This window comes from Aedes albopictus, chromosome 2 (assembly GCF_035046485.1).
Source record: "Aedes albopictus strain Foshan chromosome 2, AalbF5, whole genome shotgun sequence".
Taxonomy (NCBI): domain Eukaryota; kingdom Metazoa; phylum Arthropoda; class Insecta; order Diptera; family Culicidae; genus Aedes; species Aedes albopictus.
This window is the reverse complement of record NC_085137.1, coordinates 210,892,581-210,913,051: the sequence shown is the minus strand read 5'-3', so window position 1 is coordinate 210,913,051 and position 20,471 is coordinate 210,892,581. Positions and strand designations below refer to the sequence as shown.

The following is a 20,471-nucleotide window of genomic DNA, read 5'->3' as shown; positions in this document are numbered from 1 at the left end:
CAGGGGGAATCTTCGTAGGAATTCCATTAGGAACCCTTGCAAGAATGCCAGCGGGAATCCCCACAAAAATTCCAAGAGGAAATCCAAAAGGAATTCTAGCACTAATCCTCAAAGGATTTCCAACGGGAATCCTCAAAAGAGCTACAGTGGGAAATGCCAAGGAAATTCGAGAAAGAGTCTCCTAATGATATTTCTAGGAGAAATCAACGAAAAATATACAGAAGGAAACTGTAGGAATTCTTGGGAAAATCCCTGAAATACCGAATGAACTCCAGGAGAAATTCTCAAAGGAATTCCAGGATGAATTCTCGTAGGAATTCCAGCAGGAATCTCCGAAGCAATTCTAGGAGGAGATCCAAGACGAATCCCAAGACGAATGAATTTCAGGAGGAACCCCCGGAGGAATTCCAAAAAGAATCCTCGAAGAAACTCAAGGAGGAATTCCAAGAGAATTTCCAGAAAGAATTCCTGGAAGAATTCCCGAAGAAATTATAGGAGGAATGCCTGGAAGAATTCCATAGAAATCCACGGAGGAATTTCATAAGCGATCCCCGAAGGAATTCCAGAAGGAATCTCCGGATAAATTTCAGGAGGAATCCTCGAAGGAGTTCAAGAGGAATTCCCGAAGGAATTTCTGGAGGAATCTCTGACAAAATTATAGGAGAAGTCCCCGAAGGAAATCAGGGAAGAATCCCCGAAGGAATTGCAAAAGGAATCCACGAAAAAATCTAGGATGAATTCTATGAATGAATTCCAGGAGGAATCTCCAAAGGAATTCTAAGAGCAATCTCTGAAGGAATTCTAGGAGGAATCCCCGAAGGAAGTCCAGGAGGAATCCCTGTAGGAAGTCCAAAAGGAATACCCGACGGAATTCGAAAAATAATTCCAGAACAAATCCTCGAAGAAATTACAGGAGAAATCCCAGAGAAACCTACGAAGGAATACCGGAAGGAATCTCCGAAGGATTTTCAAGCGGAATCCTCGAAGGATTTCCAAGAGGAATTCCAAGAGGATTACCCGAACGTATTCCAGGAGGAATCCTGGAGGAATTCCAATATAAATCACCGAAGGAATTCCAGGAGGACATCCCGAATGATTGCAAGAAGAATCGATGATGGAATATCGGTAGGAATCACCGAAAGAATTTTGGGAGAAATCCATTAAGGAAGTCCAGGAGGAAATTCCGGAAGAGTTTCGAGAGAAACCCCGAAAAAATTCCAGGAGAAATTCCATGAGGAATTCTAGGAGTTATCTCCGAAAGAGTTCCAGGAGGAATCCCCGAAGAAATTTCAGGAGGAATCCCAGAAGGAAGTCCAGGAGGAATCCCCAGAAAAAATTCCAGTGGAAACTTTCATCGGCTACATAGGAGAAATATCGATAAAAAAAATTGATCGTATAGGAGCAATAATCGAAAAATAGCTGGTGTGAAGAATAAGCATAATTTAAAATACACGAATAAAAGAAATTAAAAAAAAATAGCCAGGAGGAATTCTCGAAAGAATTACATGATAAATTCTCGAAGGAATTCCGTAAGTTATCCTCGCAGAAATTCCACAAGAAACCCCTCAAAGGAATTCCAGGACAAGTCCTCGAAGGAAGTCCAGGCAGAATCCCCGAAGGAACTCCAGAAGGAATCTCTCAAGGAATTCCAAGAGGAATGCCCGAAGGAACTGAAGTAGGAATCTCCGAAGGCAATCCGAAATGAGGGCAATCCCCGAGGGAAATCTAAAAGAAGTCACCGAAAGAACTTTAAAAGGAAACTCTGAAGGAATTCCAGGAGGAATCCTGGAGAAATTCCATGAGGAATCCCTGCAGGATACCCAGGAGGAATCGCCGTTGGGAATCCTGGAGGAATCCACGACGTAATATCAAAGTAATCCCCGAAAGAATTTTAGTGGGAACCCATGAAGGAAGTCCAGGAGGAATCTGAGAAGAAATTCCGAAGGAATCTATGAAGGCAATTCAGAAGGGATGCCCGCAGAAACTCTAGGAGAAATCCCCGAAAGGATTCCATTCCCCGGAAGAATTCCACGAGGAATCTCCGAAAAAATTCTAGGAGGAATGACAAAATAAATTCAGGAGGAATACCCGTAGAAAGTCCAGGAGGAAACCACGATGGAATATCAGGAAAAATCCCATAAAAAAGTTCAAGAGGAATCCTCGAAGGAAGACTAGGATAAATCCTCGAAAGAATTCCAGAAGAAATACCTGAAGGAATTCTAGGAAGAATCTCCAAAGAACTTCCAGTAGGAAACCCCAAAGGGATTCCAGGACGAATCCGAACAGAAAATCCAGGAATAATCCCTGTCGCAATTCCAGAAGGAATCCCCTAAGGAATTTCAGGAGGAATCCCCGAAAAAAATACAGGCAATGCCTGTCAGGCATATTCCTCGAAAGATTTTCAGCGAAATTTCCCAAGGGCATCTTTCCGAGTAGGGGAAGGATTTGCAGGAGGTATCCCCGAAGAATTTCCAGAAGGAAACCCCGAAAAAAGTCCTGGGGAATATCCAGAAGGAAATCCTTCAGGAAATTCCATTAACGATCTCTCAAGAATTTCTTGGAGATATGTCTGATTATAATCCTAAGGAAATAATGGAGGAACTTCAATAAGGAATATCTGTGGGAATACTCCTGTAGGAATTCCTGAATCAGCTTCTGCAAACATTTCAGATTAAACTCCTGGAGGCATCCGTGAGTCCGCCTATAAAAATCTCCGAAAGAACCCCAGGAGGGATCTCTGAAAGAACTTTTGAAAAATCCCTAAAGGAGCTTATCGAGAATATCCTGAAAGCATCTTAGAAGGAACTTTTGTACTAATCTTTGAATGAACTTCTGGGGGAATCCCTGGATTCTCCTGGAGGTATCCTTGGATCCTCCTGCAAGAATATCTGGAGGTAATCCTGGAGAGATTTCTGAAGGAACTTCTGGAGGAATCCCTGAAGAAATTCAGGAGGAATCTCTCAAGAAACATCTGGACTTATTTCTGTAAGAACTCCTGCAGGAATTCCTGAAAAATTTCCTGATGGATCTCCAGGAGGCATCTATGAATCCTCCTGAAAGAATCTCTGAAGGGACTTCTGTAAAGTTACCTGAGCGAACTGCTGTTGGAATAGCTGAAGGTATTTCTAAAGGAATTCCTTATGAATTTCTGAAGTAAAGTGCCCCACACAATGCATACGTTTGCGTGTGCGTGACAGTAGTTTGACACATTCCCATGGAAAAACTGTCAAAAAAACGCAAACCTCGACGGAACGGACGCTATGTGTTCCAGGCTTAACTCCTGTACTTATCCATGATGGTCCTCCTGTCGAGATCTTCTGAAAAATAAAATCTTCTAGCGATATATTTTAATATCATTAGGGCATATTTAACTTTGATGATGGTTTTTTTATTGTTGTAATTTTCTTAATAGTAATATTTCCGAAAATACGATCTGTTTTTGGATAATCTCATGGTAATCCGCTAGAGAATGGTTTTGACTAGCGCCTATAACTGCAAAAGTGAATCATTGATTAACTCTTTCGTTAATGATCGTATTACATTAACAGATGATAAAATCGATGATGAGAAATCAATTATTGTAGTTGCAGTTGCATTCGAACTCTTATGATAGTAATCGTGAGATTTTTTTTCTCAATTTTATGTGAACTTAATTTTGTTCGTGCACTGATCACCGGCGTGAAAAATGAAAACCGGCGGCGTGGCGCGGCGGCGCACAGGTCTACTTGACAAATGGCGACTTCAATTCCTCTGGTGAGGAATGTTTATTCAGTACACACTGATGTCTTTTCTTGTAGTTATGATTCCTTAGCTTCGGCTCGGAATATCATACCTATAAAATCGATTGAGTGGGTACTAAATAGTTTAGCTCCTTTCAAACCTCCCGGAGCAGATGGGATATATCATATTTTGCTTCAGAAGGCATTTGTTTATATCAGACATATTTTGAACGCATTGTTGATCATTCTCATCCGTGATGTTCATCTGGCTATAGCACGTTATAACGTGCCTCTTCATGTGAACCAACATGTTTACCAAGCTGGAAAACCCAATATGACTCTATTACACAAGGTTGTTTACGGTATTGAGAAAACATTCACTCAAAAGCAAACCTGTTTGGGTGTTTTCTTACATATCGAGGGTGCTTTTGACAACGTGTCTTTAGGCCATCCCCAAGGGATGTGCATAATGGCGATGTCTGGAGCATTCTCTTCAGCTCCCACGGCAGTACTCGAAGTTCTCTTTGACGTTGCTCCACTGCACACTCATCTCAAACAAGAAGCACTTTCTTGCACTTACCGCCTTTGGGTACTTGGTTTACTGGAGGATACTCCTGTGATCTGCAGTTTAACACACACCTCGTTGTTTGCACTATTGGTGAATTGGGAAAAAGTTGTCCTTGCTCCAAGTGATCTTACAATTGCTTGTAATTTTCCATATAGGACATTTTCCACGAAATGCCTGTTCACGCCAAACGTGAACTATCTCCGTTCAATATAGTTTGACCACCACTCTCCGTCACTGTGCAAGCAAGTGTCCACTGCATACGACACTATAGCATCTCGCTGTTGTTAGACTCTGCTGCTTTGCGCACTAAAAGCTATTGAAAACAATGACAACAGCCACACTCGATCGATGAGTTGTACACCTCTCCTGTTAGCCAGTCGTATCCATCAGTATACGGGGCAGAGTAATGCTCTTCCAGCCTACCCCCCCCCCCCCCTTATCTTGCTTACTATCTGTGACCCAGCAATAGAAGGAAATGATAAACAGGATCGTGATAAACATTCAGTACTATTGCTGAACGCCAATCCGAATAGATCATAAAGCGCATTTCGAACAGCGCCCCGCGCGCGCCCGCGCACCTTATCAGCACAGCTGCAGACCGGTGATAGGTGCAAAATTAGATGTAGTGTCGTGTGTATATATTGTATATAGTAAATTACGCTTAAGGAATAAAGGACATTTTGTGAACTCTAGCATTATTGTGCACGACATTATTGTGAGCAAGTATCGGTCTTTTACTGGACCAGAATTACCTTCGATCGCTACCCCTACCTCCCAGCATCCGCAGGCCTGAGTGTGGTCAGGTCTATTCTTGGCGTCAACAATGCCCTTCCCCGGAAGAGTGGACATTGGGTTATCTGAAGAGAAGTACTTCGTATGTTACACTGATTTCTCTCTTCTCGAAGGTCGAGCAGGTGCTGGTGTTTATTCTCGTGAGCTAAGGCTGTATCAGTCTTACTCACCTAGTAGACACTGCACCGTTTTTCAGGTCGAAATCTTTGCTCTTATGTGCGGAGTGCAATCGACACTTCAGCAGTACGTAATGGGCAAAGTATACATGTGTTCGGATAGCCAGGCTGCTATAAAAGCACTAGCTTCGGCCAACTCCAGGTCGAAGATAGTTATCGCTTGTCGAACTCAAATCGAGGAGCTGAATTCAGCAAACGCTGTTCACCTTGTATGGGTACCTGGCCATTCTTTCATCGCTGGAAATGAATTGGCTGATGAGTTAGCTCGCACTGGAGCATCACATGACTTCATTGGCCTTGAGCCAACTATTCGGATATTGAAGTGTTGGGTTAAGCTTCAGATTGACACCTGGGCTGCAACTCAGCACAAACAATATTGGAATAGTTTGGAGTCTGTCGTCAAACAAAATTGTATTATACTGAGCCATCTCCAAAGCATCATCGACTGGCTATTGCCGACTCAGCTATCACGGCGAATATTCATCAAGCTGATTCATTTGTATGTGATAGCTGTGAATCCGATTATGGAACCTGTGCAGTTTTTGTGCAACTGCGTTTTCTGTTGTTCTTGACCCGCTGTGGTAAAGAGCTATACGCTCTTTTAACGCTTTAGGCGTTATCACAGTGCCCTTTTCAGGGCGCTGTTTGAACCCATTGTGGTACGCTTATGCGCTAGTAACCTCTTCCAGGGATTTTCCTATTTCCCTACTTGTCCCTGTTCTCATCCTAATCCTAATTTCCTACCTTTTGTCTCAGGTAGATGATGCAATAGACTTTTGTTATGACGATGGCACAAATGTCCCAAATGGAGGATATCGTGCCTCTGGAGCCTAAACCTGATACCTGGAAGAGATTGGTGATCTGAATAGGATCTGAAATACGCATGGCTGGGTAATGCCATCCTTGAAATTGTATTGATATCTTCAAAGCACTTCACTCCTTAGTACTGCCACTGACGCCTTGTGTCACTTTTGTTTTCGTTCGACAAGAGAGAGGCACCAAAAAATAGCCAATCAAACATTTTAAAAACATCAATTTTTCAACAAAAATGTCACGCGCCATTTTCGATAATATTCAAATTTATGCACCGGGCAACGACCATCCTCCTTCGTTTCGTTTGGTGGCGCGGACGGTTCAGCAGCTGCCCCATGTGCGGCTATGCACTTGCTGCCGTTGCACACCGAACGAATCAATGCGGGCAGGTTTCCCCGGGTGCGGTGCCCTGTCGTACACAAAGGCTTAATTCGAAAGTTGACGCCTGTGTGGGTATGTGTGCATGTTCATTTGGTTTAATGGTAATAATATGTAAATTTTATTTCGATAGCGGATTTTTTTACGTGCATCGTAAATGTTTTGCTCTCGCAGGCGAGCAGGCCGATAAAAATAATTTGCTGGGATGTTTGCATTACTCTCGAAACTGGAGGACTGAGAATTACTCAGACTGTGGGGATTTATGTGTTTTACACCAAAGTTTACGATAAGCTATTTTCTTTTATAACTCTGCATTGTTTTAAACTACATCATTGTTGGTACAATTTTATGTACAAATAGTGATCGGTTTCACATGATAAGATATGAACAATTTTCACGTTTATTGCTACCCAGGTACATCATCAACATTTTTTACTTATAAAGCCTAACATTGCACTAGCATATTTTTCTAGCATTCTTAATATTTGCAAAGCATTGATTCTATGATTCCCAAAGAAACGAGTGCGCCGCTTCCTCTGTTACTATACACTGTATACAGCCACTCGTTAAAAGTAGCAATAGCTGATCATATCAGCTATCTTGCTATAAACCTAACACATTGAATTTCCCAATAAGAGACCCAATCTAAAAAAGTGTCACCATTAAGTGGCCCTACAGGAATCATCTAGCTAAACTTTCCTAACCAGCTTCGGTCTACAAAGCGGACGCCCATTAACGCTGGTGTCTGAACTGGTGCTCCGAAACATTGCATCCATAGAAACTGCTCGGAAGTGGAAGCCAGTTATTCACACCTAAAGCCTTGCGTCGCGAAACAGATAAACTTTTATCAAATGTCCCGAATCGAAACCGCAATTAAGCTGACAATAAAAAAAGTTCTCCTATTCTGCCGGCACTCGGGCAGGACAGTTTGGTCTCGCGTAAAATGAGCCATGCCGAAGCCATGAATTCCGCACGGGGTATAACCCCACCCCCACATCACATCCCTTCATCGCATCTCACAAGGCGCAGCCATTTCAGTAGCGTCATTGAAGCCGTTAGTTTTTACGACTGGTGGTTTGAATTTGAATTTAATTAATTTCTTCCTGATGGTTATGGCCGTTGATGGAGTCGTTGACGCCCGCTTTGTACACATGCAAAGAATGCGCTATGCCACTTGAGGTGCTTAAAATGGCAGAAGCTAATAGACCTGGAAAAGTGCTATAAAGGCCAATAGTGACGTTTATGGTTGGTTGGCGATACTTCCTAGAGAGAGAAGCGCAACAGTGCCTCTGGCAGATGCTGGCTGTTTCTCTCAGGGTATTGTTGAAGTTTATTAACTATGAATGGCATTGGGTTATTTAGGTAATACAAAATAGCTACTTACAGACGACTTCAATTTTCCACGAGTCTTCTTGGAACAGACCGGTGACATTTGGATTCTCTGCTCGGCACGTTATAAGCTTTCCATCGTCTTCCGTTACTGGTACAAAGCTCAACACAGAACGGGTTGTATTGTTGAAGTTTATACCGGAGTCCTGCAATATAAAAGAGAAAAAAATATATGTAAATCCTTTGTAAGAGGATACTCATAGTTACCATACGTAATATATATTTGGAACTTCATGGATTAAAATGTCTTCTTCTTCTATTTTATGGCTCTACGTTCCCACTGGAACTTTGCCAGCCTCTTTTCAACTTAGTGTTCTTTTGAGCACTTCCACAGTTATTATTTGTAGGGCTTAATTTGCCTGCCATTGCATGAATTTGTATATTGAGAGTCAAGCACAATGATACACTATGCCCAGGGGATCGAGAAAATTTTCCCGACCGGAACGGGAATCGAACCCGCCGTCTCCGGATTGGAGATCCATAGCCTTAACCACTAGGCTACCTGGAGTCCCTGTAGAACTGGTTCAAAATGTCTGAACCAGTAAAAATTGAGACAAAACATATATTTAGACGGTTCATGTCATCTTATATGTCTTATATGTATAGAGTATCTTCCACCTTGAAAGCTCTGTTAAAATAATGACGTAGCATTTGAAATTGTTGACTATTAGGGTCTTGCACCATTTGGACAGGTGTACCTATTTTGGGCACTTTTCGGTATAACTAAGTCAATTCCAAACCGATTGATTTGATTTTTTTGTACAGAGTTAGATACTGTACGTCTCTAACTCTATACAAAAATTCAAATCAATTGGCTTAAAATTAACTTAGTTATAACGGCAAGTGCCCAAAATAGGTACACCTGCCCAAATGGTACAAGACCCTATATCAACTTTACATTGGCTAGACACGATTAGGTTACTATTCAGTTAAATCTAAACCTAATGCTTTACGAAAACGGGAAATTTCAAATAGGGTTGTGAAAAGGTGGGCTGCAAAATGTCGAGAGACAAGGAGCATCCAACACAGCTCTCGTCCTCCCATGTTCCTACCTCATGGGGCTGACCTACTGATACTTGATGGCTCGAGCAATGCCTGTTCTGGCATCCAGTGGCTGAGTTGAGTATGCAATGCTGCTCCACCGAAAGCTATAGCTAAGGTGGATGGTCCAGCACGGTGATTAGAGGACTTAAGGCCTACAACCTACCGTTCCCGAAGCCCAAACAGCGTTACAGAAACTAAAAATGAAAGATTATGAACTGATTTAACGGCAACGACTTTTAGCGCAAAACAACAAACAATAATTGGAATTTGGAATGTACTAACCCTAGCCCAGCAAGGTGAACTGGAACAACTAGCCAATGAGGCATGTAGTATGAAGCTTGAAATCCTAGGCAAGGGCGTAGTCAGCATTCTCGATCAGGGGGGCGAGCACCCTTAGTGAATTTGTACCTGCTAGCTTTATTTATTGAATATAATAACATTTAACCCTTCAGTAGTCACGCTGTTGTATTTTGTATAATACGCAGAAAAAAACTCACCTGTTCTACGCAAATCAACGTGGTGCTGATAGCGGTGGCCAATTTCTGGAAGTTTTAAGATTTTTATTACCTCGTGCATTATGTCTTCTAGATCCCATTTTTTTCGTCAATATCTTCAAAGCATTCCTAAGAAATTATGACTGAACTCTTTAGAAATAACGAACTCTGTTGAGGACTTGGAGGATTTATTTTCTCGCTTATTGTAAGAATTCCTAATGGAGTCTCTGACTTAATTTATGAAGAAATTTCTGGAGGGATTCCTGAAAGAATCCCTGGATAATTTATTGGTACCTGTTTGCATCGTTTTTAGATTATCTTTCACTATTATTCTGTTGAGGAATTCCTCCATAAATTCTTAAAGTGATTCAAAAAATCATGAGGTAATCCTGGAGAAATTCTTGGGTACATCCTTGGAAAAGATTACACGGTCCGACAAAAAATCAACTTTTGTTCTGCCCAGCTCTAAATTTCAACTTTTCTGATTGCTCCCGACTAGAAACTCATAAATCTGAAGTTTTGACCCTCCTGGGAGAGGGGAGGGGCATTGATTTGAAATTTTGAAAAATCGAAAAATTTCGAGGTTTTTCGATCGCCATTTTGGCTAAATGCGCGATATCGAAAAAGGAAAAGGTTGATCACGGAGCTTTTGGGGTTGTGCAACTACCAACAAAATTTCACGAAGATCCGTCAAGCCATTCTCGAGAAACGGTGTTTTTACGAAATGATGTTTTAAAGATTTTTTATATTGCACGCAAAGAATCCAACTACTATATGGTACAATTGCTGATTTAACCATGCCGTTTAGCATCATGGTGTCTTCGAGGAAGTTTTTCACTACAATAACGTGCTTCTTTTAGCCTGTTGGTAAAAATGATCAATAATAAAAGTGAGATAGAAAATTTACTTTTTGAATTTTTCAAGATACAAGGTTGATGTCTTCACAAGAGTTGTAGAATATGCTGTTCTGAATAACTTTGTCGAAGACGCCAAATTCGTAACTCCGTTGGTTTTCAAGATACGTACGTTTTTATTACCGGCGGCCCCATGAAAGTGTTTTTCACAGACAAACAGACGTATCACTTGGAACAAAATGCGATAAAAATCATCGTCACAAAAACATAATCGCCCAATGCTAATTACGCCGTGGTTCACAAATCCACTGAGTAGATGGCGGTAGTGAGCAAACGTCAAACAGGAGTAAAAACGATGCGAGCGCCATGAGTGAGCGATTTGCGAACTACGGAATATTTGAATAATCCGTTAAAAAGAGAAACGATGGAAAGTGAGTAGAGTAAGACGTCTGTTTGTCTGTGTGTTTTTATTCTCAATAATTTTTTTCACTTTATGATTCCACAATTCTATTCTCACAGTCTCCAATAGGTCAATCATTTTGACTTTCTAAATAAGACAATTACTTGTACTTTCGCATTTGTATGAGGTTATTTGCTTACAATTGCCTATAAAGTAGTGCGGGGCAAATGTTCGCACCTAACAGTCTCCACAAAATGAACTATTGAGCGGAAAGACAATAATTTCGTTTTTCATTGCTTAACGATTCCCTATCATGTAACCTTCAAAACATAGCACTAGATTTTATCGAGTTCTTTTTGTAGCTCTAGTAATAAAGCTTTAAATGCAAGTACTTCAATGCGAACATTGGCCCCATACTTGGAGAAAAAGTTCGCACATGATAAAAGATAGTTTAACAGTCACAGTTTTTCAAGCTCTAGCCGTGGAATCTGAGGTTGTCAATCAAACAATTGCATTAAGACTCATAATGTAATTGAAATGAGTTGCATTATGAACCATAATGCAATTGTTTGGTATCGTGCGGAAAAGTAGGCCGTTACCTTACCGAAACGGCAAGTATAAAAAATAATATTATAGTGCCGAGTTGCAAAAAATATTTTCAGATATGCTTAACAATTCTAGCTATCAGATATAAAATACAAAAATATTCAAACTATACCCCACCCTATGTCGGGGTTGGGTATTAGAGGGTTAAAATTAATTACTGCACTGTCAACATAAATATGAAATATGATCCAATACTTTTCAAAGAACTTTTCGTTCTTTCCCATCAAATATAGCGTCCACTATATTGGTTTCTTGCGGAATGACTCAATTTCAAAAAAAAATGAACTTTTGCACAAGTTCACTTATTTGGCGTTTGGGCGGTGCCATGTTAACACAGAATGAACTTGTTTTCATGGCCACCTAGATAACATGGCTCCGCACAAAAGTCAATCGATTGAACACGTGCATTGATCCACATTCCTCTTCTTTTTTGCCTTTCTCGTACACTAAGTGTACCGGAAAGGCTATATGTTCACTGAAAAAATACTTTTTGATAGAAGGCCCGGAGGGTCAAGTCACATATACCAATCAACTCAGCTCGACGAATTGAGGTGATGTCTGTGTGTGTGTGTATGTGTGTGTGTGTGTGTGTGTGTGTGTGTGTGTGTGTGTGTGTGTGTGTGTGTGTGTGTGTGTGTGTGTGTGTGTGTGTGTGTGTTTGTGTGTGTACAAAAAAACTCACATCACTTTTTTGCAGTAAACCTCAACCGATTTTAATGACCGACGGTTCATTCAACGGGGAATCTGGTCCCATTGTTTCCTATTGAAAATGGTTCGGATCGGTCCAGCCGTTCCGGAGATATGGCCATTTAGGTGTTCCGGAACGGTACCCCAAGAAGGGGCCAGATATGAAAATGCAACAAACCCATGCATGCGACACATCAAACCACGGCATTTTCGATAACATGATGAGCGGTAAGCAGAAAAATAGTTTCAGACCATATCTGAACCGGTAGTGTTCCGGAACCGGTTCCGGGCACCCCGCTGGAAGTGGCCAAATATAAAAGTGAACAAACCCATGCATGCGACACATCCAACCACGGCATTTTCGATAACCTGATGAGCGGTAAGCAGGAAAATAGTCTCAGACCATATCTGAACCGGTAGTGTTCCGGAACCGGTTCTGGGTGTCCTGCTGAAAATGGCCAGATATAAAAATGAACCAAACTCATGCATGCGACACATCACACCACGGCATTTTCGATGACCTGATGAGCGGTAAGCAGGAAAATAGTCTCAGACCATATCTGAACCGGTAGTGTTCCGGAACCGGTTCTGGGTGTCCCGCCGGAAGTGGCCAAATATAAAAGTGAACCAAACCCATGCATGCGGCACATCAAACCACGGCATTTTCGATGACCTGATGAGCGGTAAGTAGGAAAATAGTCTCAGACCATATCTGAACCGGTTCTGGGTGTCCCGCCGGAAGTGGCCAAATATAAAAGTGAATCAAACCCATGCATGCGACACATCAAACCACGGCATTTTCGATGACCTGATGAACAATAAGAAGGAAAATAGTCTCAGACCATATCCGAACCGGTAGTGTTCCGGAACCGGATCCGGGTATCCCGCCGAACTGGTCAAATCTGAAAGTGAACCAAACCCGTAAATGCGTCACATCAAATCGTGGCTTTTGCGATAACCTGATGAACCGTTAGCAAGAAAGTAGCCTTAGATCTCATTAGAAACAACTGGTAGTTTTCCAAAACCGGTTCCGAGTGTCCCACCGGAATTGTCATACCATGCATGTGACACATCATTTTGCAGCGTTTTTGGTAACCCGATGAAACAAGAAAGTAGTGTCAGACCATATTTGGTACAACCGGTAGTTACCTGGAACCACGCCTGGAACCGAATCCGGGTGGTAAAATATAAATTTTAACCAAACCAAACCCATGGATGCGGTACATCAAATCACGACTTATCGACAACCCGATGAACAGTTAGTAAAAAATAAGGTCAGACCACATTAGATACTTCCCGGTACTATTGCGGGTTCGGGTGTGCCTTCGAAAGTGGTTAAAAGTAAATTTGAATCAAACCCATACATGCGATATATCAAATCACGGTGATTAAACCCATACATACGACACATCAGAACGCAGACTTTTTGATAACCTAATGAACGGTTAGCAAGAAAGTAGCCTTAGATCACTTTAGAGACTAGCTGTTGTGTAGCAGAACCAACGTTCAAGTGATAAATCAAATCGTGGCTTTGTTTGATGGCCTGATAAACGTTGGGTATAAACAACAGTGACGAATAGGTCTAAGTTTTCATATATGAAAGGGAACAAAATATTGACAAAACTAAAGCGATCTCATCAAATCGTACCATTTCAGATTCCTAAGGTGTAAATTTATAGCAGGATGGGTCAACGTTGAATGGGAAAATGAGATTTTATGGCGTCAACCGTGAACAGAAGAGGGTGGCTGTTTTATGGAGTTTTGAGCTCCAAAACTAAGTATGGGAAATATGTTCGGAGTCCACCTGAGTATCCAAGATAGCGGTCTAAGATAATGACCCAGCCGTAAAGCGTTACACGCGATTGAGCCATAAATAAATGAACTAGACAAAAAAAAATAATGACCCAGCATTCAAGTTAGCGCCTATTCGATAAGATTTTGATTTCTTGCATTGTGTCCAGAAAATTTGTAATCAGGAGATCGCAGCAACCCGTGACTGCGAATGGTCGCGTTTTTTGACAGTGCTTTTGCGTTCGCGTGTTTTTCTCGCTGGAATCGGATGAAGAAATTTGATTCGGCTGGAGGTGCTACGCCTTCCAGCAAAGGCTTGTGTTTTAGTTGCCATTTCTTTAGATTTTAAGCTGCGCGCGAGTGAAAATTAAGTGGAATTTGAACTAATTGCCTGTGGGCACTGGGGGTTCCAGTGCAGTGTGAAGAAGATTTTGGAGTGTTTCGTTACCGCTGAGCAGAACTTTCATACTTTATTTCAAGCAAGTGATGAAGTACAGTCGGGACCCGCTGTGAGAAAAAAAAATAATTCCGGATTCTCCGGAATAATTTATTCATGCTACCCTGATTTTGAATAATAAGTGAACTGCATAGTGCCGAGAGGGATCCAATAATTGAATGCACTTAGCCAGTGCTAACACTCAACCCAAAATGCAAACAAGTGCTGCAGCACCAAGGGGCTTGTCGCTTGGAACATCGTGCCAAGAGGTGCCAAGCACACCGTCTTATACGCTGTGTGGCACACCGAGGCACTCTGAGGCACAATTTTGACACTTGAGTTTTGGTGAAAAAACTAGGCAACCAAGGGGGAGTCGCTGAGCACATCTTTACTTGCGCCAATTATTTTCAGTGTGCCACCGGGTATTGAATTGTGCCTCAGTGTGCCCCGAAGTGCCACTGCTTGATGATTCAGATTTTGCTTGGCAACTACCAAGACAACCAACTGTTTGTTTTTATTTTGCAGTTCAAATGCACATGGTTGCCTAGTTTTTTCACCCAAACTCAAGTGTCAAAATTGTGCCTCAGAGTGCCTCGGTGTGCCACATAGCGTATAAAACGGTATGCTTGGCACCTCTTGGCACAATGTTCCAAGCGACTAGCCCCTTGTAGGCAACCATGTGCATTTGACCTGCAAAATGAAAACAAACAGTTGGTTGTCTTGGTAGTTGCCAAGCAAAATCTGAATCATCAAGCAGTGGCACTTTGGGGCACACTGAGGCACAATTCAATACCCGTTGGCACACTGAAAAAAATTGGCACAAGTAAAGATGTGCTCAGCGACTCCCCCTTGTGCAGCACCTCCTACGGGTGGGCTCAACGCTGGCTCGACAATCAAAGTAAATTAGTCATTTATGATGGTTTGTTGAGCCTCGGATGGTGCAGCTAGCAAATAAAGAAATCCAGACGTAGGTGTGACCCTCCGACGAGATGGAACTTGGTGAGATCTTTCCGATTAATTTATTATACACTAAATTATTACATAACCAAACATCTATTACATATTCGCTACATTTACCATTCTGTCATCTATTGGAAGCTGTTTCAGTTCTGGACGCTTTCTAAGTTGATGATAGGATTTAATAAAAATGCTTGCAAGGACTTGGCCAGGTGTGTGGAGATGAGTGGGTCTATGTCATTGTAGATAGTAGCGATTTCTGCAATGGCGATAGATATACTCATCTTTGCCGTTCCATCCACGATTTGTGCAAGTATAAATGCTATGCTATGCTATGCTATGCTATGCTATGTGTCCAGAAAATTTGTAATCAGTAAACTCAATATGTGCGCTGTTTCACAAGGTCTCTTTAACCATGCAATATGACCATAATTTGAATCCTAAACGACATGTCAAAATTCAATACGGCGACTATTTTATTTAATTCACCTATAATTCCAAGTCCAAAATGAGTACCAGAACATCCAAGATGGTGTCTCAATGTTCAAGATGGCGGTTATTTTTAGTTGGGGTAGATATCCGGAGTCAAAAAATAATGACCTGAAAATCTGAAAATGACGCTTCAAAATTTTGCGGCTACATGACACTTGTAAGGTTTGAATTTTGGATCATTGTCTTATATTGTCTGAATATCGGATGTCATGCTAGTATAAAATGTATCCATATTGAGTAGATTGAGCAGTTTTCATTTTGTATTTATGTCAATGTCATCAACATGTCGCCTGAGTTTTGTTGAAAGGATATTTTAAAGCACGAGAAAGGCACCATCACCGCTAGGTGGATTAATTAGGGTTTTTTATCATGAAACAGTGAACCACTGCACAATAATCCAGTGCCGTATATATAGCTTAACTGAAAGCTTTACACCTTTACTATTTGAGCTATGTTGTCAATATTGGGTAAAATTATGGAGTTTTTATCTAAGATCTAATTATCACTTTTCAATGACGAAGAAACAAAAAAAAAACGTTTCTTTTTTTGTTTAAGGCGATTAAGTAAACTTTGAGATTATGGTATTTTTCATATAAAAATTGCCATAATTACGAAAAAATAAAAGGTTACAAGATTTGAGTCTTAAACACAAATGTATGATGTTACACGTATAAAAAGTATTCAGAGATTTGTGGAACATTCATTGCTCTATATAAAAAAAAGTTGATAATTTGATCTTAAGAAAAATTTGGACCTCCAATATTAAAAAAAAGTATAATAAATTTGAAGAAACTTCTGCATCTTTGCGTAAATCAAAAACTTATTATTTGGCCGTTATACTTTTCGTCCACCAAGAAAAGGCTCTGTACCATTGTGCACTGCTTATTTTGTTTTTATCTATTGCTTTTGTTGTGTACTACAACAACTTGGTTACCTGTCACCTCAGTCGGTGAGACAAAAATATCTTATCACGTCTTACTTAGGAAGGTAAGTCTAGCTGTTCGTCCCGGCCCATGTATCAATGGGTACAAATGTGAATGTACTAATGCGAAAGTGCAAGTAATTGTCTTATTTAGAAAGTCAAAATGATTGACCTTTTGGAGACTGTGAGAATAGAATTGTGGAATCAAAAGTGAAAGAAGTAAAAAAAAAAACACTTTCAAGGGACCGCCGGTAATAAAAACGTAACGTACCTATCTTGAAAACCAACGGAGTTACGAATTTGGCGTCTTCGACAAAGTTATTCAGAACGGCATATTCTACAACTCTTGTGAAGACATCAACCTTGTATCTTGAAAAATTCAAAAAGTAAATTTTCTATCTCACTTTTATTATTGATCATTTTTACCAACAGGTTAAAAGAAGCACGTTATTGAAGTGAAAAACTTCCTCGAAGACACGATGATGCTAAACGGCATGGTTAAATCAGCAATTGTACCATATAGTAGTTGGATTCTTTGCGTGCAATATAAGAAATCTTTAAAACATCATTTCGTAAAAACACCGTTTCTCGAGAATGGCTTGACGGATCTTCGTGAAATTTTGTTGGTAGTTGCACAACCCCTAAAGCTCCGTGATCAACCTTTTCCTTTTTCGATATCGCGCATTTAGCCAAAATGGCGATCGAAAAACCTCGAAATTTTCCGATTTTTCAAAATTTTAAATCAATGCCCCTCCCCTCTCCCAGGAAAGGGAGGGTCAAAACTTCAGATATATGAGTTTCTAGTCGGGAGCAATCAGAAAAAGTGAAATTTGGAGCTGGGCAAAAACATTGTCGGACCGTGTTATTAAAGGATTTCCGAAATTTCTGAAGGAACTCCTGAATGATTTTTTTAAGCGAACCCTAACTGGGGTCTCCAGTTAGCCTTGTGGCTGAGGCTATGGATAGCCAATCCGGAGACGGCGGGTTCGATTCCCGTTCCGGTCGGGAAAATTTTCTCGACTCCCCTGTGCATAGTGATTGCCTCACAATATACAAATTCATGCAATAATGGCTAGAAAAGAAAGTCCTTCAATTAATAACTGCGGAAGTGCTTAAAGAACTTTAAGTTGAAGCAAGGCAGGCCAAGTTCCAGCGAGGACGTCGAACCATAAAGAAGAAGAAGAAGAAGAAGAAGAAGAAGAAGAGAGAGAGGAATTTCTGACAAAATCACCTGAAGAATTCCTGGAGTAATCCCAGGAAGTCCCTGGCGAAATACCTTGATTTATCCCTGGAGGAAATCCCGGAGGAATCCCTGGAGGAGTTTCTGGATGAATTCTGGGAGGATAAACTAGGATCACTAGATAAATTCCTAGAATAAATTTGAGATAAATTTCAGGAGGATTCTTTTGAAGAATTTCTGGAGAAATTCCTGGAGGAATTCTGGGAGGAATTCCTAGAAAATTTTTTGACAGAAATCTCTTTAAGGAATTCTGGAGGAAATTCTGGTCAAATTCCTGGGGTAATCCCTGGAAGAATTCCAGATGAAATTCTGGGATGAGACTCAGCAGGAAATCCTGGAGCAATTCCTGGAAGAATTCTTGGAGAAATTCCCGGGGACATTCCCGGAAAAATCTCCAGAGGAACTCGGGGAGGAATTCCTGGAGAAATTTCAGAAAAATCCTTCGAAAAATACCAAGAGGAATTTCCGGAGGATTTTCTGAAGGAATGCCTGGGAAAATCCCTTAAGAAATTCGTGAAGAAATCCCTGAAGCAATTCCTGTAGGAGTCTCTGGAGGAATGTCTGGAGGAATTCCTAACAAAAATCCTAAAGGTATTCCTGGAGAATTTCCTGGCAGAATCTCTGAAGAAATTCCTAGAGGATTTCCTGTATAAATTCCTGGTGGAATTGCTAACATAATTTCTAAAGGATGTCCAGGAACTATTCTTGGATTAATTCCTGGAAGAATTCCTGACGAAAATTCTGGATCGATTCGGATCTAGGCAATCCACAGATCCAAGAATTTGCCCGGTAGAATGCGAACAGAGATGTTATCCCTTTGTAAAGTCCGACGAGCGTTAGCGAGTTCGGACAGCAAGCGATTGTCTGTTAAATTGCACACATAGTTTCAGTCTTTCTAGCATAATAGTTCTGTGATGTAGTATGTTCGAAATTTTTTGTTGGAAAAAATGTAGTTAGCAATTGTTGATTTATTTGTGGAAATTCTGGCATTTTTTATTGCTCGAAAATCAATTATTTATGGGAAGTTTTGATTTATTTATGCGCTTTTTGATTTGTTTATGGAACTTTTATAGTTTATTATTGCTTCCACCCCTATTTATTTATTGGCAATTTTCGAATTATTTATGGAAACTTTTGAATTTATTATGGGGCGTTTAATTGGCTGCCTCTGAGAATCTCTTGAGAAATCTCTAGAAGAATTCTTAAAAGAATTGCTGGATGAATTTCTGCAGTAATCTCAAGAGAAACTCTGGGAGAAATTTCTGAGAAAAATCCTTGAGAAATTCCTGGTGGAATTTCAAGAGGAATTCTTGAAGAAATCCTCGAATGAATTTCTTAAAGAATCCTTGTGGGAATTCTTAAAGAAATTCGTGGAAAAATCCCTGAAGAAGTTACTGGAGGAATTCTTAGCGGAATTCATGGTGGAATTCCTGGAGGAATCCCTGCAGTAATTCCTGGAGGAATCCCTGCAGTAATTTTTGGAGGACAATTTGGAAATTTTTTTGAAGGAATTCATGATGGATTTCCTGGAGAAATTCCTGGATGAATTTCTGATTGAATTTATGAAGGAATTCCTAGATCAATTCCTGGAGTAATCCCTTAATTAGTTCCTGGGGTAATTTATCGACGAATTCCACGAGGAGACCCTGGAAAATTCCTAGATGAAATCCTGAAGGAATGCTTGCATGAATTCCTGCTGAAATCCCAGGAAGAAACTCCTGGGAGCACTCCTGGGGAATTCCTGGAGAAGTCTCTGAAGCAATTTCTGGAGGAATATCTGGAGGAAACGCTGAAAGAATTCCTGTAGAAATCTCTACAAGTATCCAAGGAGAAATCCCTAAAGAATGCTTAGAAAAATACCTGGAAGAATGCCTTGTAGAATCCATAGTGGAATTCTTTGAGGAATCCCTGAAGCAGTTTCTGGAGAAATCTTTGGAGGAATTCCTGTAGGAGCCTCTGGGAAAATCCTTGGAGGAATTCCTGTAAGAATTCCTAGGGAATTTCCTGGTGAAATTTTTGAAGGGATCCCTGAAGCAATTCCCAGAGAAGTCTTCGGAGGAATGCCAGAAAGAACTCCTGTAGGAATTCTTGATGGTATCACTGGAGGATATCCTAGAGGAATGCCTGTAAGAATACCTGAAGAAATTTCTAGAGGAACTCCTGGAAAAATCTCTAGAGCAATTCCTAGAGGAATTTATGACGGAATTTCTAGAGGAATCTTTAGATGAATTCCTGGAGGAATTTTCAAAGAAACCCCTGCTGGAATTCCCAGAGGGATCCCTGGAAGAATTCCTTGAGGAATTCCTGAAGAAATTTCCAGAATACCAGGAACAGTTCCTGAAGAAATCGCAGATGAAATTCTTGGAGATATCCTAAATAAATCCTTAAACAAGTTTGGTGAAGGAATCCCAGTAGCAGTTCCTGTAGAAATCCCTAGAGAAATTCTGAAGATACTCCAGAAGGAATCCCGGAAGCAATGAGTGTTTCCGATTATGCAAAACACTCGTGCGAGTTCAAACGCTCGGTGTCGTTATTTATTCTCCAACACCAGTTGCATATGCTGTTGGTCGATGACGAGAGTGAAGCACTTGGCTCCATTTGTGTTTTTCTCATCCCTTCTGACTCGGTGGTTCTGATGCAGCCAAGCTACCGCAGCAGTGTGCTCTTTGGTGTTTCATACAATCGGAAACACTCGGCCACCGTGTCCAACTAA

General features: G+C 40.8%; 1 protein-coding gene across 1 annotated transcript in view; it reads right to left on the bottom strand.

Annotated features, from left to right (window-relative positions):
• The window catches only part of LOC109420894 (neural cell adhesion molecule 1), a 176,676-nt gene that overhangs the window by 71,820 nt on the left and 84,385 nt on the right, over positions 1–20,471 (bottom strand). Inside the window, exon 4 of the mRNA XM_062847950.1 lies at positions 7,831–7,981. Coding sequence (XP_062703934.1) covers positions 7,831–7,981 — 151 coding nt within the window. The remainder of the gene's footprint in view (positions 1–7,830; positions 7,982–20,471) is intronic.